Below are 27958 nucleotides of genomic sequence, written 5' to 3'. Positions count from 1 at the left end.
ATTGCGTTCATTAAGAAGAAAGTTTATGATCATGTACAGGTTGAATATATACAGCATATGTGAAAGTGATATCCGAAGTAAAGGGGACACCAGTCGATTAAAGTAGTTTTATCAAGTATTTGCAAGGTAGAGGTCGTTGTAAACAATTCACATTTACATTTGCTCTTTGAGGACACTCACCGGTTTCTTCAGCTTCTTCCGGAAGTAGTCGTACTTCTGTTTGTAATCTCTGGAATAAGGCACTGCCTATAATCAACAAAAGGACAGTGTTCAGTGTCAAATCCATTTGAACCTTATGACCTACACTATGGTCAATGATACGTATTCACGGAAAACCTGTGAACTACAAACAGAAACTATTATCATTGTGTGCTAATATCATGTTATTGAAGAATAATCTGCCATCATAATCTGTACTCACTGGTCCGGTTATAGCTGAGTTCTGTAATCTGGGATCATCCCATTGTGTGATCCTGGTGTCTGTGGAATATAATACATCAGAGGCCATTCGTTACCATGGAAACCTATAGAGAGGCGAAGTCCCTCCCCTTCCGGTGTTCCCCATCGGACATTATTTCATAAAAAATATGTACGAGATTTTTTACAAAATACGGTCCCATGGTGGATTGCCAGAAGTGAAGGGACTTCGCCTCTCTAGACATTATATATTCCAATATGTAATCTTAGTTTTAAATGTCATACGCACTGTGATCTATGTAGAATATCCTCCCATCAGAGTGGACCCTCTCCTCCCAGCCAGGCTAGAGGGAAGAAAATATCACATTCTTTCATAAATTGGTTTTAGCCTATAAAATAAAACAGGCAGTTCTGATTATATATTACAACACAGATCAATAAAGGTGCCATGTAGGATTTTGCCTGAAATCTAAAGCCTGAAGTTGATAAATGCGTTTCTTGATTGGTTACTGATTTTCTGTAACTAATGAACTTACTGGCAGAGGGCCGAGATCAGATGGGTCGAGTGACGGTCTCCTCCTCATTTGCACAGGAATCTTTAGCCTGGGATCTTCCTGTTCAGAGGAAAACAAACAGGGTGTGTTTCAGTTATTGAGGAAATACTTGCACAATAAATTGTGTTTGAGATACTACCGACTAAGTTGCCACCATGACACACAGATTTGGATTGCTGAGACCCTTTCTTGTTGTGAAAATGAAATATTGGCTTTGTATTTCTTTAGTGGCTTCCTTGGAATCAGTCCCTTTCCAACCATGAAGGTATACTACAGGATTTTCCTAAAAACCAATGTACAGACTCGTAATCCCTTCTGACTCACTAGAAGTGTGTGGTTGTGTCTGAATCTTGAGAGACCCTGCCTGTATTTTATTTATTTTTTGCTTTGTTCCGGACCTTTCTGGGCGTCAGCCTTTGGGCTGTGAGTGTTCCCTTTAAATTAACTGGTCACCACTTATGATTGGAGGAAAAAGCAAATCTCAAGTCTGCTGCTTTCTCACCCAGCTAGTAGTCTTAGTGTTGTGGTCGATGAAAAAGGGTCTTCCATTAGGAGCACTGCGAACCTCCCAACCAGTCGGCAGGAAGCGAGAATCATGTGTGGCCTCGGGGCTTGTAGTGTTTTGAGGAGACACCTCAGGGGGCGTGGGCGGTGAGGGCAGAGACGGGATCTGGGCTGCACCTGCACCACTCTGTGCTGCTGCTGCTGCTGTCGCTGCTGCTGCTGCTGACGCTGCTGCTGTTGCTGACGCCGCTGCTGCCGCTGCTGCTGCTGCTGTTGCCGCCGCCTCTTGGGTCCTCTGTCCAACAAAAAATATAATATGGAGAGGTATGGAGAAATAGGGTTTAAAACTTGCCAGTATAAGTACTTTTGACCCCCATTAGTATCAATAAAAACTAGAAAAGTACAATAAGTACAGTGCAGATCTCCGCCAGGTGTTCTTACAGTCAAGAAGGCAGCGAAGGTAACAAAAAGAGATTTATTCATCTCGTATAAAATAAATATTAAGTTGATGGGTCCAGTAGTATGCGAGATTATCTACTGAGAGATCGACAGACAGATACACACACAGACTCGACCGACCACATTATCCCCTCAAGCTTGATAACAGAAAACACTTTGTACCTGTACGAGGGGTCGTGTCCATGAGGTGCTTCGGCTGTTGTGGTTTACAAAGTAGCGTCTTCCTTTACTGTCTTGCTTCTCCTCCCAGCCTGCAGGCAGCCCAGTTGAAGTTGGAAGCAGCTATTGAATGACATAATAAATGAATACAAAATCAATACTGAAAACCTCAAGCTCATTGAGTAATCCAATACCAACAACGAAACACATTAACTCACTGAAACTATTTCCTAACTTTGACACCATAGGAACTGTGAAATTTCAACACTGACTCCTGTCAATTTAAACCGCAACATTCTGATGCAAGACAGGTTTGATAAAAAGTAAAGGAGTGATTTCAACAGGGAGTGAAATACTCACCACAGGATTAACAGGATGTTCCTCTCCTGTTGAAGTCTGGGCACTTCCTCTGAAACTGGAATGGCTTGAATTACTAGCATGATCCTGTAGGGACAGAGGAAGGATGTCAAAGACAACAATGATCACTCGACCATTAATGTGTTATATACTTTCCACTTATCTCCCTCTCTCCCTGAAAGCATGTGGTTCATATTCATTTCATTGTGAGTCTCTCTTCCTCTGACTTTCCGGTAACCAGAACCGTATGCTGCACAGAAAATGACTCACCGTCCGGGAGGTGCGCAGCTCGCCAGCTGTGGCAGCAGAAATGTTTCTCTGCTCATCGCGGAACGGGAGGAACTCTTCAGGCCCGTGGGGTGGAGGTGATGTGACCTGGTCATTGCTGTGGTACATGGTGGGCTCGTCCTCTGTAATGATCTCCCAGCTCTAGAAGATTAGACCGAAGAGATTTGTCAAGAAGACTATGGGGGACTGAACCAAAATTAGATCTGACAACGACTACACTGCCAAATTACTCAAAATGAGTACACAAAAGGATTGTGGGACTTTCGCAGCCACTAAACCTGAACAAATAAGACAAAAAGAAACTGAGTAATTCAGGGTGAAATACAGCCCAAACTGCGCTGCCAAGCAAATAGCGTCTCATTGCTCCTGTGCTATTTGCACGCATTTAAATGAGGCAATATGCATGCATTTGGTGGAAAATTGGCCCTTTTCTATGCAAATGAGCCAAAACAGTCCAATTCAGAGATATAGCCATGAGCAGACTACAAAACACTAAAATTATAAGTGTCTGAAAATCATAAACCATTAAACAATAAATCTCACCAACATGTGTTTCTTGAAAATACAGAACAGGAAAATTAAAATACAAATACAATAAAAAAAAACAAAGTTATATATAAACGAATAAACTAATTATTTATTCCCTCTCCCTCCTTTCCCAAATACTGGGTTTTCCCTTCTCCTCTCTTAACTTGCCTTCGGGGAGCACGTTTATACTTTGCCACATGGATAATTGCAATCATACGCAAAAAAAAAGGGCAAATTGCACTCGGATGCAAAACATTATCGTGTTTTTTAAGCCCACAGTAACAGCACCAGGCTTTGAAGTCCATTTGACATAGTGGCCAAACATTGGAGTTACTACTTCTGGGTCCTTCACATGATGCCATTGGGTCCAAAAATACTTTTTTCTATAGACTTACATTAGGAAATGTCTGTAAATCAGCAGATATTTATTATTATTATTATTATTATTATTATTATTATTATTATGTAAATCAACTTACCAGTACGAACACTTAAATAGCCAATAAATCAGTAGGTCCTAAAAGTTGTAAAATGCACTAATAGCCAAATCCAGAGTTATTTTCCTATGTCTGTTCATGCGAATGAGACCGAGCTGCTGGAAGGCGAGGTTAAAGAAAATGCTAGTGCGCTTGCGCTATGGGCTCCATGAATGCGAAAGATCACTTTTAAGATCTGGGTAATTTTATCATTCGGCAATCGAGCCATTTTGGCTTCATGTGCCACTAAGCAACTTTCATGGGAATGAACAGGGTCCCTGCTCTTACACTGTATCCAGTTTTCTTTAAATATCCATGGTGTTTGAGTTGTAATAGCATTAGCACAATATCTTTTATGAATCAGGACCTTGAGACGGGGCAGATAGCGGTTGCAAGTGATGCACAGTTCATGGTGCTATCAGTGGCCGCAATCCATTCTAATAATAATAATAATAATAATAATAATAATACATTTTATTTGTAAAGTGCCTTTCATGGCTAAAAGCAATCTCAAGGTTCTTTGAGTTCTGTTGTATAATAAAACTAAAAAGGGACTTCGAGTTGATGAAAGTGGAATAAGAGTAGAGGACAAGCCAGAACTACACTGCTACAACCAACAGTGCAACCTGGCTTCAACTTGGCATCTGCAAAGCTATGAGAACACACTTCCCTCATCCTTCACGTCCTTCTATCACCTAAAAAGCATTTTTAAAAACAGTGTTAAAATTACCTCAGGAGACACTCGTGTGGTGTTCTCATCGGGTTCTGAAATCTGTCTGCGTGCAATAAAAGCCTGCTCCACGTCCATATTGTTGTTCTGTCTTCTTTGCATCTGCGCATCATCGTCCCTGTTTAGGACACAGACACACACAGACAGAGACACACTGTCAGTTCTGCATCAACAAAGTGCTGTAACTTTGCTGGGGAGAGGGGAGCAGTCTTACTGGATTGTGGGTCGTTGCCACTGTGTGGTTCTGCTCTCATGATTGACAAAGTAGGTTCTTCCCAGGTTGTCCTGCCGCTCCTCCCAGCCAGGGGTCAGAGCAGGCAGCAGCTGGCTTTGTCTGGGACCTGACATGTCCTGACTCTCCAGATACTCCCAACCAGGCTGCACGACATAAACAGAAACTTTTAAAAAGGCAGCACAAGCGGGATGGAGACAATATCCTAATGGCAGCGGTTTAACTGCACACACAACAAGAGGATGAAGACTGAGCTCTGAGTTGTCTTAAAGTAATGCTCTCAAAGGTTTCCATTTAGATAAATGCCTATCAATATCTATCTGCTGTATTAAGTTAATGCTAATGCAAACTGAAGATTTCCTACTGCTGCAGCTTTACATTTAAAGCATTTTACTGGCAAACACAAGACTTTTATTATGAAGTAGTCACAGCAATGTGTTTGTCAGTGAGCTTGACCGCTATTGTTCATCAAGACAACGTCATCATTTGCAGCACACCTCCAACTTCTCAGCCAGGTAACAAACTACTTTCCCTTTTGCTGTTAGCAGACTCATGTGTGCAGCATAAAATCAGATCACAGTTGTTCACAGAATGATGGGAAAAGGTCAATTATTGTCATTTTTTAAATGACAATAGTTTGTTTTGCATCCTCATATTCTGGGACATGTAGTATTAGCTGTTACCACCAGTAAATAAAGTGTTGGAAAGTCACCCAGGACTAAAATCTTAAGGATTGGCCCTTTTAAATTAAAGAAATCATCAGCATATTTTACTAAGGCCATTAACACACAGCGGGACACTTTGTAAGTTGATTTGTGGAGATATTGTCCAGTCACAATGATTTCCATGTGTGATGATGCACAATGATAAACAATCATTCTACCTGAAGGTAAAAAAAAAACAATTACAATTGAGGTCGCCTACAATTAGATTTTGGGTAAGACTCTGAATTTCTATGAGCTGAAAATAAAACCAGAGTGACTGGGAACTAAACTCTATCTATCTGATGCTCTAAAAAGTCAATTTGAGGCAGCAACTGATCTATTATGAACAGGTAAGAAGGATCACTGCAGGATCTGTGATATTTAAGAACATCATGGGAGATATCTCCTTGCTGAACGAGAATTAGCTAAACTTACATCCATGTCCTCAGTCTGTTCTACCGTTTCCTCCTCTGAACCTGGGTTTTTCGGCAGGTATGTCATTTTGAGACGCAGGTGACCTTTGACTCTGGACTTGTGGCTGTGTGACAAACAGATTCGTTTATATTTTTGAACAGGGATGAAATTAATATTGTCAGCAATGTTTTAAAATGAACTGTGGCCTATCATTTCTCTTGCAAATTAACTTGTTTGAAAATGGAATGTAAAACAGGGAAAGACAAAGGATTGAATAACCATGAAATCATGCCAACCTTCGTGGGTGAAGCAGAAAATCCTTGAATGTGTATGGCCTTTCTGTATTAGGATTTTCTGTCTGAGAAAAAAACAAAACAAAAAGTAAATCTTTAATCCTTCAAACCTTTTTACAGCCGTGTTAATACAGCTACTGCCTGGCAGTGTATCATAACACAGCATATTTAAAGATAGTGATGATGGTGACAGTATGCCACGGCTAATTTGTGGGTATTTATAATGAAACAAAAGCAGGAACGTAACATAAACATGATGGACTCTGTTTCCAAAACTATAGACAACGATGTGGAACAGACACTAGAATAAGGGCGTGCATGTTTATATTTAAATATGGTGACATGGGTGAGATTGAGGTCGAGAGCTTGTGCAGAAAAAGCTACAGCTAAAAAAAATAAATAAATTCAAAACGGGAATTTAAACAAGTCATAGGCATTAATATACAACGAATATGGATTTCCTGCAACCAAGGACTCACCGGTATCTGATTTAAGGGGACGTCCACCTGTCCCAGAAAGTCATCCCGTGTCTGACAGGGAGAGAGAGAGAGGAGAGAGAGGGAGTCACACACAGATGTCAGAATCATGACAATAGTATCTCCTCTTACACACACACAAAAAAAACAGATTTTTTTCCTTATTTTGGTAATATAAGAAACACAATGAATCAACATGCAAAATGTACGATTGCTTCGTACGGTGCTTGAGTACAAAAACCGCCCCTCTCCACTTCCCCTGCCACTCAGCTTTCACATTGGAAATGCTGTGCCGTACCCGAGTACAGTTGCGTCATCATTTACGCAACATTTGTTTAAGTTGTTGCATCAGTATAAAATAAATCGCAAGATCCCAAGCCCATACAATGGAGTCGACCTTCACATTATGCCTTCTATTGTTTATATTTTGGAGAACGACAAGAACGACCCTCTCCCCTAACTTCCTACTTTATCACCAATGGCCGTGATAGAGGATGAGATCCGTGCATGCAGAGCATCTATGCAGATTTCGGAGGAGAAAGGCGGTGTTAAGAAATGCAGACCAACAGTTGAATAGTTATGACGCCAAACTCTAAGTAGCAGTCCACTTCCGTGTTTTGGTACGGTTAGTTTTCACACCTGATTCGAACCGTACCCAAGTATGCACAAAGCGGTACTCGATACAACCTATTCAAGTGGACCCGGGAATGGATTGACGAACCGTGCCAGTACACAGTACAGCGTTCACACTAATCAAAAAAACTGGACTTTGGGTGTCGAGCGTACACGGATCCTTGCCCGTATCCCTGATGTGAAAGCCACCTGAGATTTCAAAAGTCAACGTTATGAATGAAGCTTTAAAACTATTTGCTCCTACTGTCACATGTATTTCCTCAAACAAACATTAGAACTGTCTTCAATGGGAGTCATTTGACTTGATCTATTTCGATATATATTTAGTATGTATCCTAGATAGGAATGTGTTTATCAGCCCACAATGAATGGCTGCACTGTGCTATTGTTAGAGAGACTGGTACCAAAATAATGTGCCATTTGTCAGATAAACGGTCTTTTCTTTGAACACTTCACACATTTACTGCAGGCTTTTATCGAAACCGTTACAGTCTGGAAAGCAGAGGGCTGAATGCAACACACACACACACACACATATACACACACACACACACACACACTGCACTGAGGGAGTCAGCTTTGTGACCGAATTAACACCCGCGGCAGGTCAAACTGTCTAACAGCGGTATAGAGTGTTTACGTGAACAAATATAGATGGACTCCTTCGTCCTGCCCTTGCATGTCTAATAGAGCAGCCAAGAAAAGCAGTTAAGTCCATGTTAAAAGATACATGCTTTATGCACATCAGCAATTACCCATAAACTCATAAATATCTCCTCTATATGTAGAAGTCTAGTTTGCAGGTCTTAATTACAATGAAATATTATCCTAATTCATAATGGTTTTAACTCATGTATTATGTATGTTTTAACTCTGGCTGTTTTAATTGGGTTTACTTGTGTCTATCGTTTTATTTTTACACTATCCTACTATGATTTTCAATTTGTATATATTGTCTTTATAACCTATTGTGGGTTTTATGTGAACTTGAACTACATCATAGTGAATAAAGGTAATCATTGGATAATTCATTAATAAACGCCTAAAAAAAAAACACAAGTCACCAAGTAATTCAATCACACTCAATGACATCACTTACTGCAAGTCCCTCTGGACAAAGACTGCCAGCTAAAAGGGAAATCACAAGTGTACAATGTACTGCAGGGCTACAAATAAGTTATTTTCATGATTGATTAATGTGCTGATTATTTTCAATATAATCAATAAATCAACTAATCATTTGATGTCAATGTCAGAAAATAGTGAAAAATTACAAAATACAATATCTCAAAGCTCTTTTGACTTGCGACTGCGAAAGTCACAGATACCGGATTTCTTTCCCTTTTTTTGTCAGAGCATTTGATTTATTGATTGTTGTCAGGATGTAAAGAAAATTTCAACAAATATAACAAAACATGCGGCCAAAATAAATTGCCTACCCTAGTTTTAATACAAAGTTTAGCCCTTTGCCACATGTCTATGTGGGTAATCTGATATTTTGCCATTGTTTCTCATATATTATTTAAGTCAATAAATCAGGTACGATATACAGCAGGATAACATTGTAGTGTCACATTGACATAATTTGTCGCCACTGATCAGATCTATCTTCAAATAAACTCCACTTTCCCTAAAACCACAATATCTTACACTTAACCCAGCCACGTCAGTCACCCACTACTTCTGTAGCTCTTATAAAATCGTAACAACAATATTTATTAATTCACTTTGCCCTTCATAGCTTTTAACTCATAGATGAGAAACTGAGCTATACAAACAATCACAGACTAATTGGACAACTGATCCATCATTCAAATTGAAACAATTTCATAAACAATAACGCATAAACATTTACAGACTAATGGCAATGACTGTCCCTGCTGGTTTCAAAAATCAAGTAGGTCATTTTTACACCTGCAACAAACAAGAGTTTTCTATCAACTGAAATTGTCTGTTTCCTTGTAAACTTTGTGGATGTAGGGTGAGGTGAGGCCAAGTTTAACAAAGAGGAAGTGTATGCTTTCAACACATGACAAGTCTGGCCAAGATAAAAAAGATATCCATAGATAAATGTCTGTTCAGAGCATCCCTGAAGGTTCTGGTGACACTAAAAGTAACTCAGTTTAGCATGTGGCTCTAAGCAGTGCTGACAACGTACTGTATGAATGTGGCAAACAGCTACGGACACGTGTTTGGACATCTGTGGAGCAAGCTCAGTGATATCCATCTCAGCTCGGCAAAGACAAACTACTTTTAACAGGTGGAAAGCAGTTTGCGAAATTTAAACTTCTGAGGAGCTGCCCAGCTAATGTTATTGGAGCGTCTGAGGAAAAACCATCCTGATCAGGAACTTACAAACACATCTGAGAAACAATTCCATAAAATAAGTTGAAACAAGATATATTTTGGCAAAGACACAGAGGAAATAAAGGCACCTTACAATCATTATGCATACTACAAAAAAGAGCCATAAGGACATTAACAATGTCGGTTCTGGGGAACACACTAACAAACAGTTAAAGTCACAAGCATTGAAATTCAGGGATCTGGTGGAATGAACAAACAATGTACAAAAGCAAGAAATAATTTACTTCCTGGCAATACACATAACTCAATAGGAGCATTTAATTTTAAACATTGTGTTCGCACCACTTTTCAAAACATGTTCATACCAATTTGTGGGGGTGATTTTGTGGAATGAAGAGGAGGAAGAAATCAAAAATATCAGACAGTTTAAAAAGATGTACAACATTGTTTTTTTGTTGCGAGGTACAGAAATGAGAATAAAGCATGTTAATGGTGATATTGTCTTTTCTCTCTCGATATGGTAGTGTTGTTGATCATGTATGAGGAGGATGAACATAGTGTTTTAGTTGTGGGGATGGACGCTGAGGCGGAGAGTTTATGTGATTAATTGAGTATTGATGGATATGTAGAGAATAGGGGTAGGAATACATCTTCCTGCTCTATTTTGGACATTAAATGTCAACTTATGTTGCTTATTCAAACTCCGTTTTAGTTCTGTATATGAAATATGAAATGAAGTATATTCAATTGAGTTCAAAAGGCTTACTCGTGAGACTGCCACGGCTGCAGAGACTATGCTTGATTATCACGGCCTTGTTTTCCACACCTGAAACCATTTGCTGTCGCAGCAGGAGGCCATAACACCAAGTCTGATCATTTGTTGTGCTGATGAAGAATGTATAACCAAATCATATTTTAATCTAACACTTAAAAGGAAGAAAAAGGTCATATTTTATACATATCTTGGCTGCTGGCAATATTCAAGTAAACAACCTAAAAGTTAAGCTTGGTGTTGCCATGAGTAACTTCTCTAAACCACATGTTATCACTTGAACCAGGAAATGCAACCCACCATCACCACCACCACCACAAACACTGGCAGCTGTACAAAACTAGTTGAGACTATTAATTCTGGACGATCCATAATGACATTTAGGGCTGCAACTAGAAAGTTATTGATTAATCTGCCGATTATGTTCTAGATTAATCATCTATAGAATCTCAGAAAGTGAAAAATGTCCATCCCAGTTTCGCAAAATCAAAGGTGAAGTCTTTAAATGTCTTGTTTTGTCAGTCCAAAACCCAAAGATGTTCACTTTAATATGGTATGACAGAAAGGCCATATTTTTCTGCCGATGGACTAATTAGTTAGTCGACTAATCGTTGTAGCTCTAATGACATGTAGGTCATGTTCAAGTTGATAACCCTGAAAATTGTATTACAGTTAAATTTGGGACATTTATACAACATTTTTGTTTTTTGGAGTTGTAAAAAATATAGCAGAGTTTCCTGATTCATGTTTATCACCTTCCTTGTGTAATGTGGTCATGACTGGTTGTTCATTAACTTGTGAGATGAGGTGTACAAGGTTATGAGGCCACTGCAGATAAGAAAGTCAGACCGGAAGTTTTCAAAAACATTTCCATTGTGGAATTTTTTAAGATTTCCTTTTTTTTCCCGTAAACACCACACCCAGCTGAATCACAACGGACACATTCAACATTTACATAATAGTTTATCATCTTTATCTTTGTTGCAATATTTGAAAAAAGATCTTAGTAACCTTCCAGAGTAGTTCTCTCTACGGCTGAAATGAACAAAGGATGTACATGTTTGTAATATTTTTGAATTGTTATAGCTGTATATTTGTACTTTTTGTATTTTTGTAGTAGACAATAAACACATTGGAATTTTTACTGCTGCTGTAAAAGGAAAGTCATATGCGAGTACAAAGCTCATTTAGCCTTAAGCCTTAACTCTTAAGAACATTATGTATGTTTTAGGTTTTTTTGTTTGTTTTTTTACACGTGCTTCCTAGTTATTTGAATTATGATATACTTATTGAGTGTGAATCACATTGTTGTTGCATTGTGGGCAGACCCGGTCAGAATGTAAACAAAGTGTAGTATTTGATGCAGACTTATAAGAGAGAGATGTGCGATGTGACACTTGACTAAATATGCATGCAGGACTATGAAAAGCTCAAGTGAAATTAATATGCATGATACTGGTATTTCACAGGTAATTTAAAGTGAGAAAATAAAATCTAGATTTACAAGAGGAAATTTAGATCTTAAAAAAAAGAAAATGGACTGGCTAATTAGGCAAAGAGGAGACTTTCGTACTTGACAGGGGGGGAAGCCGACACCTGATACTTGACAAACACTGCCTGGCAGGGGGACCTATAGGGAAGGGAACGCACCAACATTTTACTGGGAAAGGCTCATGCTCCCATCCTGCCTACATTACATTACCCCCCCCCCCCCCCACACACACACACACACACACAGCTGGCATGACTGTGCGCTGCTCTAGTATCATGCTGTTAAATTTGAATCCACGGGACTGGGCAGTGCTACAGACCACCAGACTATCTGGAGTCAGGGAGAATATTTCAGAGGCACTGTATTTATATCAGCAAGGGGCACTGCTTTTCCCACCACTAAAATTAGCCCGGGGTAAATACTTAAGTCGATTACTCATAGCGCTAACAGAATAGTAAAAATGGAGATTTACTATAAAAGTTGAGCATGCGTTCACACACCAAAAAACTAACAGACTCACAAGATGAACAACCTTTTTCTTTTTACTCACGCTTTTCTTGGAAACCAATATGCAAATAGTTTACTGTAATGTAACCACATACCTCTGCGTGTTTGTCCACATTGGGCTTGTTAATTGCATGACTTAGCTGTAGCGATCTTCTCAGTTACTGAATGTCGCTCTAGCTTGCGGTGAGCCTAATGGCCGACGCTGAGTAAACAGAGTTTTAAGCATTTGAGTGGCAGGCAGTGAAGGAGAGCATCATTATCACAGCATATATACATATATACATGTATATATTCGATATTGAAACATATTTAGTGTCAGAAAAGTGATATCTTGAACTTTTAGTAGATCTATAAACACTTTTTTGGCGTAGTATCGATAGACGCATCGATTTTTGTTTATTCTTACTAGTATTGCAATTATTGTGTCGAAGTTTAAAATTCTGGTATCCTCACAACCTTATAAAGCCAACATTAATGTATTTGTTATTTACAGTATTCATGGAAGTCCAACTTTAATTTGACTCATTACATGAAAGCAGAAGTGGTGTCACCTGAGCTGTCAAACCAAAGCACTATGGAATCTACTTGAACCAGTTAAACAACATTAGAGGCGACTCCACACCACTTCATCATAGGGCCTTTGTGTGTCATGTAAATGCTTAGTTGAAAGCAGTTTGCCTCTCAATTCACTGTTAAATTGCTGGCATTTCAGTTCATTCCTGTTGGTCAGGGAGCATCAGCAAGTTCCAATGAAGAAACTCAACACTCACCTTGGTGTTTTGAACAGGGCTCTTTGGTGTATTATTCCCTTTGTGGCTTGTGTTTACATCAGTAACAGAGCTAGGCAACTTAGCTGGGCAGCAAGGAGATACATGAATGTGCACATGTGGAGAGTGAGGGCTACTGAGTTTTGGATTGGAAACGTGACATGAAATTCCAGTGTTAGGGTAGGGCACCTCCAGGGAAAAGCTCCTTTGAATGATGCGGTGACAATGGTTTTCCTCTGGCATTTTCTGGCCTTTTTCTGAAGAACAGACCATGTGGTTTTTCTCTGATGGTTTAGTTGAGGAGAACAAACAAGCAGAGGTACTACGATAGAGTTTTTTGCGAGGGTCGTGTTCACTCTGTGGGTGTGTGGCTGGGTTAGGAGCCTCAGGATATTCCACATTGACTGTGGCCGTGGTTGTAGCTCCATTCCCGGACATCATTGGTCTCTGGTGGGCAAAGTGCAGCAGCACGCTGCTAGAGTGACGATTCGATCCGTCTAGAGTTGACGACAGTTCCCTTATTTTATTCCTGTCGTCCATTTTGCCTTTTGGTTCATCCTGTAAAGGAATATTAAACTGCACCATGAGTTTGGTGTCCCTCAGCTCGCCTAAACAACTTCCTTTAGGGAGACGATGGCCACTTACCACCGTGGTGGTGGACCCGTTGCAAGTAATTTCCTCATCATCTTGTGAGAATTCACTGGCAGATGTCTGAAGAGACTGATGAGCCCCCCTGGCTGGGGAGAGAGCCAGTAGAACCACAGGATTGACTGGGGAAGCAGGTGGGGTGATGCAGGGGCTATTTGGAAATATAACCAAGGAGGAGCACCGTCTCAGCGGGACCTTGGACTTGCAGCGGAGGAGACACCTCTCCTGGGTGGCCCTGTGCTTTTCTGAAGCCTCTGGCTCAAAGATGCTGTTGCTGCTACAGTACCCGGCATCGCCGGCCATGCTGCTGCTGCTGCACAAGCCTCCATCAGAGCCACTGCTTGCACTTCCTTCACTTGCCGCCAGGTCTCCATCCTCTATACTGCCATCCAGCTCTCCACTGAGCTTTCCACAGGGCTGCAGCAAGATCTGCAGAATGCTCTTCTTACTAAATCCTCTGGTGTTAACCCTGGGTATGAATACTGAAGAGTAAAGCTGTAAATTAGCGTAGTCTGGTGACAGAGGAGTCACCTTCAAGAGAACAGAATTGTGTGCCAGACTCTCTGGGGGGCTACGAGCTGACACACTGACTTCGCTCTCCTCACTATGGCTGCTGAGGCTTTCTGACAGAGGGTCCGTGTTGCTTCTCCTTGACGCAAAATGTAAGCGTAGCCGACGTGCCATTCGTTTAACTCTCTAATCCCTGCAGCGCTGGTGAGAGCTGCATGATCAAACTTGCTGGCAGGAAAAAAGGAAAGCAAAGCAACTGCTGCGAGCTCTGCTCCGTGATCACAATCATTAGCGGGTGTACATTGCCAAAATAGCTCTGGTGACAACCTACATTCCTCTCCAGGCTGATCTCAGCTTTTAGTTAGAGGAGGTGGTTCTGTTTGGAGACGTGAACCAAACATACGACCTTTGAAACAAGAGCAATCCCAGAGGCTAGCCCCTTTCGGGAGCTTAAACCCTAAATCGAAAACTACACTAAAGCTTCAATTGCTGACCTGCTTTATAACTTAAATTAGTAGATTGTTAACTCCACTTCCTAAATTCCAGCCAGATTAATATCCAACAGTCGCCTCACTCCTTTTCACTCCTCAGTAAAAACAACAACAGGGTAGCCCTTTACGTTGCATCGTAGACTGAAGCTCTGGCAAACAGCTACATCTGCCTCAGGCCGCTCACTCAAGTCTCTACTTCCTGCTGCGGCTATGCTTCTAATGTTTCTGCTGCTCGGTGCCCCCACAAATATTTTTACCCACTGCTATTGAATTACAGGAAATCAAGCGGGAATGACTTTCAACATAATTCAGAATTAATTCTGAGGAATGAGTTGCAAAACCACATAGCACACAATAAATAAAACCACCATAGCCTGTAAAAAATATGCAGGGAATTCAGTGTAAACTACAAAAGTCAGCAAAATGATGTCATACAAAAGTACAACTAAAGCAAAGAAATATTTCATAAAATGTCTGCTGGTTGAAAAAGAAACCGAATGTGTTAAACAGAGATAAAGTAAGCTGTGATATTATCTGCACACACAAAGATAAGAACGAGCTTCGACAGTGACATGGCACATGTTATATGACACCTCATGTAACAGTCAGTGCTGGTCTGATTTCCTCTCCATGGCTGTTGACAGTCCTATTTATTATTGGCAGACCTATTGTGAGTCAGGCTGGTCTATTCCAGGGCATTACTCTGTATCCAAATCAGTTTCAGTATAAGATATAATAGTAAGAGACACAGCCAGGATAAAGACATGATTCACCAGAGGACACTTCACTGCTGCAGCTGCCTGCTTTTTTTTTTTTTAAACCAACATGACAAACTACCAGGACACCTCGTGATCAATCAGTCATCTGGCCAAAAATTGATGGTGGTGCATAAAATAAGATTGGTGACACCCACACACTATTAATGCAAAGTCATACAGTATGGTGTAATAGACCAATAATAAAGGGAAGCCGCCTGTATACACATTGAATGTGGCAGCATAAACACATGGGCCTCATTCACCAACCATTCTTAAGAAGACATGTCTTCCTTATGCTAACACTTGGGATTAGTTTTTAGGCAAGAAAATAATCTACAAACACATTTAAGTACATTTTAATGCGGACATGTTGTGCAAAATAATTGGTTATTGCGATTTCTTCATTTCTACAATTATATAATATAGGATTTAAATTGCAATATTTTTATTATTTTTTATTATTTTACAAAGCATTGGGGTGTTTTTAAATAAATAAACACTACAATAATACTCCAACACAGAATGAGTAATAGCTTCCGATGCATCTTTCTATTTATTATTTTATATTGACGCTACCATACGAGTAGATTTTCCTTTATGTATTCTTGACTAAATTCTCTCAACTTTTATTGGACTTTGATACGTGGATTGGCGGAGCGTTTACCTGGCTAATTAGGATCAACTGCACTCTCTCAATTCACGAGGACAACGGGATTCATCATTTTAAGAACACAGGTACGAACAATTCTACGGTTTTAAGAACACGTCATGAATCTGACGTAGACTTTTCGTAGGACCTTTATCAAGAACACATTTAAGGAAAAGATTGAGAAGGATATTGTTGAATGAAGCCTATTGAAACAAGAAACACTATCTTTAATAAACTCTCTAGAGGGTTGACATGAGAGACTGAGGATGACCCTGTCAGTCAGCAGGCGCAGCTGTAATAAGTTAGGCTAACGAGTTGTGTTAACATCACGTCCTAGATTAAGTTCTGTGCTTTACTTCCTATGGGGACGGATGATCATTTATTTATCCCTATAAGAAGAACAATGTAAAAATTTGACACCTAGTATATACTTTTGTAAATCCAGTTACCTTGTCAAAGTACCACTTCATTTGACAATCTTGTCATTTTCTGATTTGTATTCACGCTCATTGAATTTGTTGTTCTAATACTGTTTTCACAGTTTCATATTGCTTCCAGTAAAAACTTCAAACTGTATTGGAAGTGTGTTTAGCTCGCTGCATAGCTGTTCAGCTACACACATGAGGGCAGAAGAATACATCTGAGTATCATTACTGAACAACGCCTGCAAGTATGTAGATACCTTAAAGCAAGACTTGACAGCCTGATTAAAATCATCTGGACTTCAGAGGATATTCTGGTTGTCTGGTTGCACCGGGATAGGTCTGGACACGTTTTTTACTTTTACTTTTAGAGAATAGTGTGTTTGGTTTGGTAAGTAGGGTTGCTTCTATGGCTGCAATGTGCGCTGGACTAGCAATGTCAAGTAAGGCAAATAAACTCCAACGCATCATGTAACTTTGCTGCTTTATACAAAAGAAAAACTTGCACATTATCATTGTCCATGACATATAAGGAGAAGTCTGATATAACATATTCACTCCGTTTTAAGAGTTCCTAGATACACATAATTTTGTTGCTGGTAAGTGACATGCAGGCTTCGCATGCACAGTGAACCGCCAATCACAACAATCACAATCATTCTTGCAGGCTCACAAGGCCTGCTTTGGAGCACATCCTGAAAAAGAACAAGGAACAGAGAAAAACCGCAGAAAAGGAAGATTTAGTTGCAAAAAGAAACGTAATGACGGTTGAATTGGAAATATTACGACTACAGAAAGGATAATGTTGACCAATAACAGGCACTTTCCTGTATTTTTGCAATTGCAATATATAGTAGAAGATAAAACAATATTGCAGCTGCAACAGTTGCTTCTCTTCTCTTTAGCCTTCTGCTTTGGGTAGAAACTTCTTCCTGAATCTGTTTTGCAGTCAGTTGCACAACAGCTCTTTACCATTTGAGAAATGTTTTCTAAGTGAATTCATGATGGCCATTCAGTCAAGGGGGAGTAACCATGGCAACTTCTGCATAGGGTGCATACCCTCTATTTATTTCATCTCTGGAAGTGAGACAAGGCCTGCTACATAGACATCTCCATGCCAGCATGTGATAGTAGAAATTAAATCCTTGAAAGTTTCCTATTTAGATTAGTGTGCGTCTGATTCTGAATATGTAATCCACTGTGAGTGTCTGAGTGAATCCGGGAAGGACAACACTGTTAGATTATGGAGTCTCTCGTGGTCAGTGAATGGACAATATAGAATTTTATTGCAGATCACAATAAAAACACTCACAATAATGACTAGAAATTAAAGAACGTTCACTAAAAGAAGATGTGTGCCTATCTTTGTTGCAATAAAGATATTTGCTTCTCAACAAAATGTAAGGTAAAGGGATTCCAGTATGTTTTAGTGTCATTGTTATTTTGGCCAGGATAATGGTGACATGAAATTTCCATATTGTGTTATTGTATTTTGTATTGACATGCCTACTTGTGGTTTCACCTGGAACACTCTTTCCCTAAACGGTTTAACCTGCTCAGCAAGCCACAGAAAAACTGAAATCAGCATATGTGAAATGTACATATTTAACTTCTAACAGTTATAAAATGATGTAATGTTCATCACGCTCCTAAACACCAGTGTAGTATTGTGTTATTTGAGACTTTTGTGGCAATCTACCAGTTGGATTTCTGTGATACGTTTTGTGAATAATAATAATGGCAATAGGTGAAAGGTGAAAGGTCAAACTGTGGATTCGTCATTGAGGAACAATTATTATACAACCAACAGCACATTTCATATCTTGTACAGCTCAGAACAACAGACTCTTCTGCTAGCAAGACAAACAGTTCTGCTAAAGTGTCCTATATTTTCTGCCCATTCCTCCTGATTGTCAGAGCAGCAGTGATACACACGTACACAGAAACACCTTCTCAGCACTGACACACCCTCCAAATTTTGACTAAATCTACCTGGAGCATGAAAGGGCAGCCTTGAGTGAGTAACGCCCAGGTTGGTTTGACGTAATGCCACGTTCTAGAAACATTCATGCAGCCTACAAACACAATAACAACAAAAGTGAAGAAGGAACTAAGCGGATTAGAATGTGCATGCGTTGTGTACATGTGGACTGTTTGTTTATATTTATTTTGACGTACTGAAGAACTGTAGATGAAAATCTAAGCCAAATCTTATGCAACACGTCAAACTGCAACTGTTCAATGTCACTATGTACAAGGTCCTTTATAAACAACTAACAAGCATACAGAGTTACAAAGAAAAAGAAATAAAGCACTACAAGAGAAGTGAACGGGACAAAAACAATCACACTTAATTTTCACAGCTTTGTTAGTTCTGTGCAGAACCTCTTAGAAAAGTGACATGTTGTGCATGGTGGAACAAATGCCTACAATTGACTGACACATAGCTCTGCACTGACTTGATTCTACTGACAGTCTGCCACTTGTTATATTTGTTAAGAAGACTCAACCAGTTTGGACAGGTTGATGAAGCACTGGGGAGTATAGGGGAGGTAAAGATATGTCTAAACTCATTAGAACTGCAACTCAGTAAGAAAACGGCAAGATATAATAACTACTACAATAACTCAGCATATACATGGAACAATTATAACTTTCCTTTTAGAAGAAGTATGGTATTGTTAATCTGTTCTTTTACTGTAAATTATATTTTCTTTATATATTTTTCTTTTACTTAAAGTATTGCTCTCTTTTATTTCATTTTTATTTATTTGTATTTTTTTTTATCTCTTTATTTATTAGCTTTTACTATTAAAGTTTATCTTTTTTTTTTATATGCATTATGTATGTATACAGGTATTTCCGTAAATGAGCATTGAAATTAAAAACATTATACAATATGTGTGGCTATGCAGTCACAAATCAATAAAAAACAAATCTTGAGTGTAAGGTTAGGGTGAACTAGCTACTGAATGTGTTACTTTGTTAATACTGTATCCTATGTAAAGCTCTAAGAAAATTATTCCAAATGAGTAAAATGTGGTTTGCTAATTTAACAATATCCACACTAATCACAAGATGTTAACCGAGAGATGACTACATAATTACTTCACTTCATGCCATTATACACATTCAGTATGCCTGAGGTTAGGTGATATTTAGTGGGGTTAAACTCTTTAACCGTTCCTGTTGGCTGGACTGTGTTGGTATAATAATAATACAGACAGCACAGTTAGCAGACAGCAGTGGAGCCGTGGCTGCTCAGGTGTCCCAGGACCTGCTGTGCATCACACCGGCATGAAACTTGGTCCGCAGCTTGACTAAGATCATGCTACAACGTGGCATTCCCAAAAGGTTTAACATTGCTGTTCAACTGTGAAATCAATAAGAGAACACCGTGATCTATAATTACTGCAGTCTCCCATCTCAAAACTCACAATCACACAACAACCTCAGGGCGTACCGAGTTGTTGCTAAACACAGGAATTCTATACATTTGTGTCACAACAGAAACTATTTAGCGACTTATCACTACACATAATATCTCCATAATCAGCTATTCAACACTCGACCTGATATACGACAATCTCCAACCACACACAGGCGTTAGGATGCCCTTAGTGCAGCCAGATTTGCCCATATTTACAGCTCTTAATAATAAGGGATTCCAGTTTTCCAACAATATCTTACATGTCATGGCAAAATAAGGGCGGCTGTATCAGCCAGACAAACCAATGTTAACCTAATATTGGTATGTAATATGACACGTTGCCTTGTTTGGCATTCACAGTTTTAAGGTATACACAAGGGATGCACTGATTGTGAAATTCAGGGCCGATACCGATTTGGCCAAAAGCCAATGTTTTGGTTTATAATGTTATAAAAAAATAAGTGAACTGTTAAGTCATTCATCTTTGAATGAGCACAAATTCAATCATAAACATTTATGAAACATTTAACATTTAACCTTTAATATAATCTTTTTTCAAATTAAAAATATTTTTGTCAGCAGCTTTATTGTCAGCAGCTTTATAGCGTCCATGTTTAAGAAATCTAACCTGTGATACAAACAATAAGTAAACATGGAAGCAGGGAAAATTATTCTCTGCTAGATTTCTTGTTAGTGATAAAAACAGAATAGAATATTCTATATAATATAACTTCACATAGTCGCTCAATCCACAGCAAAAAAGGCAACCCAGATCTACAATGACCCACCATCCTCTCAACTCAGCATTTCAGTAACTCCTTCAAAATACTTTTTAGGCCGCTATACAAATAGCTACTCAATGAGAAGAATGTTTCGGTACTAACTTAGCCGAACAAAAATATTGTTTTGTTATTCATAAATTAAATGTAAATGTAAAAGTGATTAGAAACATAAATAGGGCCATCTTTCACCTCTTGTGTTTTTCATAAAGAATACAAAGTTCTTGTCACTAATCGTTCTCTGTGACCGTGTAAATCTCCCACACGGCCGCTTTTTATTCACTTTTATGTCATGCCAGAGCCGTGTCCAGCCATTGGCTTATTCTCCGAAACAGCAGTTGGGTATGGCAGCTACTTGTTGAGTCTGACCGCAAATAACCAACACAACATTTATCCAGCGCAAAATTGATGCAACACAACAGAAAACATTGGCCACCGCCATCGCCGAATACCATCTTATTTCCTAAAAATAGGGAATAAGAGTAAAAGCTCTTCTGTAAATCTCTCCGTTTCAAATTTCCAAACCTTTGAGAGACTTTTTTACTGGGTTGAACATCTTTGGGCTTTGTCCAATATGCTGAGTGTGTTACAACTATCAACATTACAACTATCAATTAAGACGTCCCTCTGAGAAGTGTAGCTCTTAAAATTGATTTCCACTACTTCATGTTCATTATCAAAGATTTGTTCAGCTCAGTCTACGGAGTCTGTAGCCCTGTCAATTAGAGCCTGCCAAGGGCTTTTGAGCATCATATAGTTAACAAAACACTTGGCACCATAAGTATAAGAAACTGTCATGTGCAGCTGGTTGGATGGCATGGCTGTGTACTCTGTTCTAAATGTGATGTGTACTTAAAATTATCTTTGGTGGAAGGTTGCAAAGTATGTTTAGTTTTTCCCCTGAGGAAACACACGTAAACACTATCTGTTGGTGAACTAGAGAAGCAACAGCTAGTCAAAAATCGATCGACAAAAAATGAATTGCCAACTATTTTGGTAATAGATTAATTGTTTGTCATTCTTAAAAAAACAAAAAATAATAATTTCCTTGTTCTAGCTTCACAAAGGTGAGGATTTGCAGCTTTTCTTAGTCTTATGTGATAACAAATCTGAATATCTTTGGGTTGTACACTGATGGTCAAGCAAAACCAACAATTTAAAGACATCTTCTTGGGCGTATAGGTGCAGCTCTAAAGTAAACCAAGCCTTCCACACAAGTTGTACTTTAAAAGACTTTGTAGAAACAGAACTGGAGCAATTTTAACCCAACAAGCTATGACCAAAACCGTTTAGTACATCAACATAATACACAGAGAGGTTGAACATAACTAAATAACTTACCAGGCGGTTCTCATCAAACACCTCCAGCAGCAGGCGATGCTTCCTGGGATCAACCTGAAACAGGATATAGACTGTAAAATCAAAACGCTAAAATACTGGGTCCAACAATGAGCCATGGTCAACAAAGCCAACAGCATACGTTTTAGCATTTTTATGGTTAAATATGATGAAATATACAGTAAAATAACTCAGTTTCCTGTAATGAAATACCACAAATCATCTCCTGGCACATACCGTACATGAGAATACAAATTCACACAACATCCATAGATGCATTTTTAAATGTTTAATGTTAATTTATTTTAAATTTCACTTACTTTGAAAAAGAATTCTTCATTCCATTTTGGGTCCAGTGTCTTCGTGTGACATGTAAAGGAAAGGAAAATAAAATCTTTTAAATAAAATAGAAGTCCACAAATAAAACCAGTGTCACTGCAAAAGTGAACATCTCACCTTTTTTAATGTTTTAGTCTGAAGACTTGTGATTTCTCCATTGATTGGATCATAGAGGGACAGTCTTGTATACGGGTCGCTACAAGACAAAGAGAAACACATTTAGTTTCAGGTCTGGTGTCGACATCCATCATCTATAAAGATGTTATGATCTACTTTCTGAGTCTCTACTTTATTTCTAAGGGAGGTAACACATCAACATAAATGGTTCCAGCTACCCTAAGCTCGATGCAAAGTTGACTGTAATTGTTATTTTATGATGGTACTGTGACGTGCATTAAAACCACATCCATCAATCTCTTCACATTATCCATTATCCAATCTTTATGCCAGTTTATCGCCCGCAGCAATGTTGTGACATTAGTAAAATATTAAATGATGGCTGTTACATTGGAGTGATGCTAATACAGCAAATGTGGTTATCATGTGAATGATTAAACATAAAGGCATACAATCCACATTTCATAAACTCTTGATTAATTGAGAAATATGTCTTAATCTCAATAAGACTGCCTGATTTTAATAAAGTGTCCTAAAGTGAGAAAATACTCAGTATTTTTCATTTATCAAGTATTTAATTCTTCATTATGAGTATACAAAAATAGACTTTACCATATGGTTATTTCACATAGACTATTTATTAATTGAATTACCAAAGAACATGCTATATGGTGATATATATTGTTATCGAGATATGAAATGACCTATATCTTCTTCTTAGTAAACATGCCCAACAAGATGACACTATGCTGTAGACTAACCCAATCAGCACTCATTACTAGTTCATGCACTTGGTGGAATTGCCATTGCAAAATCATAAAATACCAGAGAAAACCTTTTATCTGAATGCTCTAAATACTCTTTTTTAATAATTAAGGAAGTTCCTTTCTTTTTATAGTGAACTGTTGTGAAAACAACAAACATTTCAGTATGAGCCTTTACAGTCCCACTTCTTTCTCAATATTGTTATTGAGTTTTAAACAAGTTGCCAAAATATAAACAGGAAATGTGTAAAATGCTAAATTAAAAATGTAAAAAAGAATTGGGGCGAGGACAAGACCCTACTCTTTCCAAAATACTCAAACTATAAAAGAGAATAAATAAAAATGTAACCAGAACTAAACACTTGTAGAAAGTAAACTATCAAAATCTACCTAGAGGTACAAATAAAGCAACCTGAACTTGATCATAACCCAAAGTTTAATTGAATCTTTCTTGCTAAAAAAATACAGACAACATTACTTCGGGTCTTAATAGGATTTTCGGGAGAATGGTGGACTCAATCAGTATAATGAAATACAAACTCATGCATGAGTCACTGACAGATGGCTGTGAAGTAAGAGTGCGGTATTGTCATCACCTTCCTGTAACTCTACACAATGGTTTACGGGGTTTTAGCAAAAAAAACTAACAGGAAATAGCCACTACATTTGCAATGGAAGATGATGACTTTGATATTTACAGAAAATAAAAACTTGAGCTACCATTTTATTTTCTGAAATTGACCTGAAAATGATGAAATTTGTTGGTTTTAGCTTCTAAATTGTGCAGATTTGCTGCTTCCCCAGTATTGTCTGATAGTACACTCACTATCTTTGGGTTTTAGGACTGCTGTTTGGATTATTTTTTTTGACAATGATGATGATATCAGAATTGTTTAATCGAGTAAATAATTTGCAGGTTAATCGTGAATAAGTTATACAGCACAAGTAAGCTTACCTGGCTCCAAGTATATCTTTTTTGGCCAACCCAATTCCAGCAACAACTTTCACTTTCAGGACTCTAGAGTCTTCCTGAAATAACAGAAAAGATAATAAAGAGTTCATTAATATGATAATGGCAGACAGACAGAGATGGACACAGAGTACAGTCGCACATTAATCACAAATCAAAAAACATAAGGACACTCAAATAAGGCAGATAAGCTAGAACAAACCAGAAAACTAGAACATTTCGCAAGGAAATTTTGACTGTTTGCCAGAAACTTGGTATGCACCCCAAAGCTAAGTACTCACTAAGTAAGTATCAATAGCAGTAGCTGTATTGTTGAGGTACACGAGTATTCCCGCTGTAACTGGTTAATGCAGTCCAGTAGGTACTAATATTGGCTTCTGTTGGTATAGCAATGTGCAAGGTACTGGATCATAATAATAGTAAACTAAAATCAGTTTGAATGTTTATCACATAACTCTCCCGGACAATCAGGGTTTACGAGATGATGTAACATCCTGACAATACATTTCGTATCAAAACCCACGACCCTCATTCAAGCTTTTAACTGTGAAGTTGATGAATATTTATGAGATTTCGCAATCAATCACATTGGCTTGGCGTAAAGGACATAACTTTCGGGCCCTGACTTTAGTGAAATCTGTGACAACATGATTTTTTAGCGAGTTTGTCAGTTTAGTGTGTGCGTGTGTGTTGAGGAAACAGCCGTTGGCCAACGGAGAGGCGTTAACAGCCCACGAGCCTGTTGTGTTTCCTGGCTGAAAAAGTGAACAGCTACGGCTATCTCATTTGTATAGCATTAGCTGAGAACTAAAGCTGAGCAATTACACCAATAAGTAACACCTTTTAGCGAACACAAAACTCCTAACACCGCAAGTTAACCCGCCAACGTTAGTGAGTTAACGCTAGTTAGCCAACTAATTAATTCTCACCCGTGTTCAGTTAGTTAGCTCATGTTAGCCTTAACTAGTTAGCCAGCTGGCTAACGACGTGATCACATGAACATGCTCATTATTAAAGGCTGGTAAATGTAGTTTACCTCATCTATCTGAAGTCCTCGGATCTGTGGAGAAAGTGCAGCCATAATATCCTCGCCCCTTCTTCCTCCCAGAGAGCGACAACAACAAGAAGATCCAAGAAGAAGACAGTGGTGTCCGGTCAACAGTAACGTAAGACTCTTGTGGTGTTTCGTTACCACTCTGCCTCTATTATACCCTCTGTGTGTTTACGGTGGTAGACACCGTGAACCTGAACAAGTGGCAATCTGTGACACCGTCGTCACTCACTGTATCCATCCTCCTCCTTTTCCTCCTCCTATGTTTCCTCCTTCCTCCTCCTCTTCTTGTTCCCTGCTTCCTGTCACTGATACAGTCTGAGAAAACCCAGAAAAGCAAATGAACGCCTCATCAATCTTTCTCTGAATATACTATATGTGACACCAGTGGTGGATGATAGGAGTACTTAGATCCTTTAGTGATGACTTTACTTAAGTTAACGTAGAAATACCGTAGTCAAAATATTACTTAAGTAACAGTACAGAAGTATTATCATCAAATTGTACTGAAAGTATCAAAAGTAAAAGTACTCATTACGCACAAAGGCTCCTTTCACAGATTCAGATGACCTTATTGTTTATTAATTTGCATAACATGAATATTTTACGGCCCATGATACTCGGCAGTATTTAACAATAAACAAGTGTGCATTAAAATAAGTAATGCTGCAGAATGTCCTAAAAAGAAGCCTTTATGCTTGGGAGGGGGCTCAAGGGAAAGGGTTGAAATAAGGTATGTATGTGTGTGTGTTTGTGTGTGTGTTGCCTTTTTTGCTGTGGATTGAGAGAATATGTGAAGTTATATTATTATAGAATATTATATTATTCTGTTTTATTCACTAACACATGTAAGAGCATTTACATGTTGTAGTTAGTCAATGTGGAGCCAATTGTAGATACTTTGTATACTACGCTACTGGGTAGATTAGTAATATAGTACTGCATTTTATGTATTTTATCATATCAGCATATCATGTGTTTGTTATGTAAACAATAGATAGTAATTATAAGTGTCAAATAATTCTAAAGTAGTAAAAGTCCAAAATTCCCTCCAACGTGAAGTGGAGTAGAAGTATAAAGTGGCATATAATGGAAATACTCAAGTAAGTATAATAACCTCAAAATTGTACCAAAGTACAGTACTTTCCACCACTGGGAAGAAGTACTCTCTAAGATATTTAGAGTAAGTAGAAGTAGAAGTACCAATACCACAGTGTAGAAATACTTTGCTACAAGTAAAAGTCCTGCATTCAAAAAATACCAAAGTATTAGCATCAAAATATACTTAAGTACAGTACTTGTGTAAATGTACTTAGTAACTGTCCACCACTGACTATTACAATTGTATTATTCTGCTTTTACCACCAATAAATACATGTAAGAGCATTAATATTTTTAACATTATAATACAATTGTATATATATATATATACATACATATACTTAGATCCAAGAAGCTAGCAGAGAATACTTTTCCCTGCTTCCATGTTTACTTCTTAGTGTTTGTATCACAGGTTAGATTTCCTAAAAATGGACGCAATAGAGCGGCTGACTCCCAAATAATAAAACAGTTAAAATGCTAGTTCCTGAAAGATGATTTTGTCACTGAAACTGAATTTACTGAAATGAAACTGAAATAAATGATAGCCTAGCCTGGAAGTGAGGAAACCTCAGAGGCTAAACAATTTGCACTAATAGTCTGGCAAGCAGCTACTGTAACTAATCTTGTGCAGTCATACTTCTGGCCTAAACACAGGAGGTCTGGAGAATCATAAACAGTAAATGGTTACAAAAGGGCAGAGACGCTTTGGGTTTTCATCAATCAAACAGTCAGTTTTGCTCAGACGGAGCATGGCGCTGGTGTTTTGTACTGGTGCACGAACATCAAGGGAGCTAGAGGTTACTTTAAGTGCCACACAGTTACAAGGTAAAGACACAATGTTGTTACAGTTCATCACACGGCAAAACTAATAACATTTTAGAATTAGACATCTTTAGCTTTTAAAATACAATACATTGTTACAGATTAAAGCAGTGGCTACTCGGGTCACCTTGTTACATGTTTCAGATGACTATGAGTTGTTAGCAGTTCCACCAAAGAGACATTTCCCCAGATTGTGCCATTTATATAACAGTTTGAGGCCCAAAGTGGGAAAAGTATCCAATATTTCACAACAAAAGAAACACGTTCATCTTGCGCAAACTTGGCCAACTACCAAAGTTAGATACTGATAATGTCGTGATAATATTCTTAGAGAAAAACTTTTAAATCTGATACTTTATTAAGTACGTTCTGCTGAGAATACTTCTTTTTTTTATTGAAGTAGAATTTTTAACGAGTATTTTTACATTGTTGTTTTGGTATTTTTATTTAAGTAAAAGTACTTATACCATGACTGTCTTTTCTCTATGTGTCAGACCATAATACTTGACAATACTTTCTATTTTTATACTTGATGGTGCAAACACACGATTCTTATCACCCAGATTAGCACATTAGGTAAAACAATACAAAAAGAAACTGGAATTTTGGGGTGAAGAAGTACACAATAAGTATTAAGTAGATATATATTTAACTTGTTGGCCTTTGCTGTACGTTTTACACTTAAATACCACAAAATGCC

The 27958-nt window shown here is 38.4% G+C and overlaps 1 protein-coding gene and 1 long non-coding RNA gene across 4 annotated transcripts in view; one reads left to right on the top strand and one right to left on the bottom strand.

Moving 5' to 3' along the window:
• The window catches only part of nedd4a (NEDD4 E3 ubiquitin protein ligase a), a 34614-nt gene extending 8619 nt beyond the window's left edge, over positions 1–25995 (bottom strand). Inside the window, exons 1-18 of one of the 3 annotated variants that reach the window (XM_029459882.1) lie at positions 25321–25995; positions 24270–24343; positions 22551–22629; positions 22415–22453; positions 22098–22151; positions 6595–6645; positions 6119–6180; positions 5844–5946; positions 4687–4850; positions 4473–4590; positions 2721–2879; positions 2454–2537; positions 2097–2216; positions 1474–1770; positions 954–1031; positions 707–761; positions 422–480; positions 181–246 (exon numbers count right to left, since the gene is read on the bottom strand). In XM_029459882.1, the coding sequence (XP_029315742.1) occupies positions 181–246; positions 422–480; positions 707–761; positions 954–1031; positions 1474–1770; positions 2097–2216; positions 2454–2537; positions 2721–2879; positions 4473–4590; positions 4687–4850; positions 5844–5946; positions 6119–6180; positions 6595–6645; positions 22098–22151; positions 22415–22453; positions 22551–22629; positions 24270–24343; positions 25321–25365 (1707 nt within the window). In that variant the 5' untranslated portion in view covers positions 25366–25995. Of the gene's footprint in view, positions 1–180; positions 247–421; positions 481–706; positions 762–953; positions 1032–1473; positions 1771–2096; positions 2217–2453; positions 2538–2720; positions 2880–4472; positions 4591–4686; positions 4851–5843; positions 5947–6118; positions 6181–6594; positions 6646–13072; positions 14402–22097; positions 22152–22414; positions 22454–22550; positions 22630–24269; positions 24344–25320 lie in introns of those variants that run through there. The other 2 variants (XM_029459873.1, XM_029459864.1) reach the window with 2 other exon arrangements.
• LOC115026905 (uncharacterized) lies at positions 15961–18111 on the top strand. Its single transcript, XR_003834344.1, has 3 exons — positions 15961–16211; positions 16667–16795; positions 17215–18111. It is a non-coding gene; the product is annotated as an uncharacterized LOC115026905 (long non-coding RNA).
• Positions 25996–27958: the final 1963 nt, after the last annotated feature.

This window comes from Cottoperca gobio, chromosome 3, assembly GCF_900634415.1.
Source record: "Cottoperca gobio chromosome 3, fCotGob3.1, whole genome shotgun sequence".
NCBI classification, from domain to species: domain Eukaryota; kingdom Metazoa; phylum Chordata; class Actinopteri; order Perciformes; family Bovichtidae; genus Cottoperca; species Cottoperca gobio.
The sequence above is the reverse complement of the archived record's forward strand: the minus strand, read 5'-3'. Positions and strand labels throughout refer to the sequence as shown.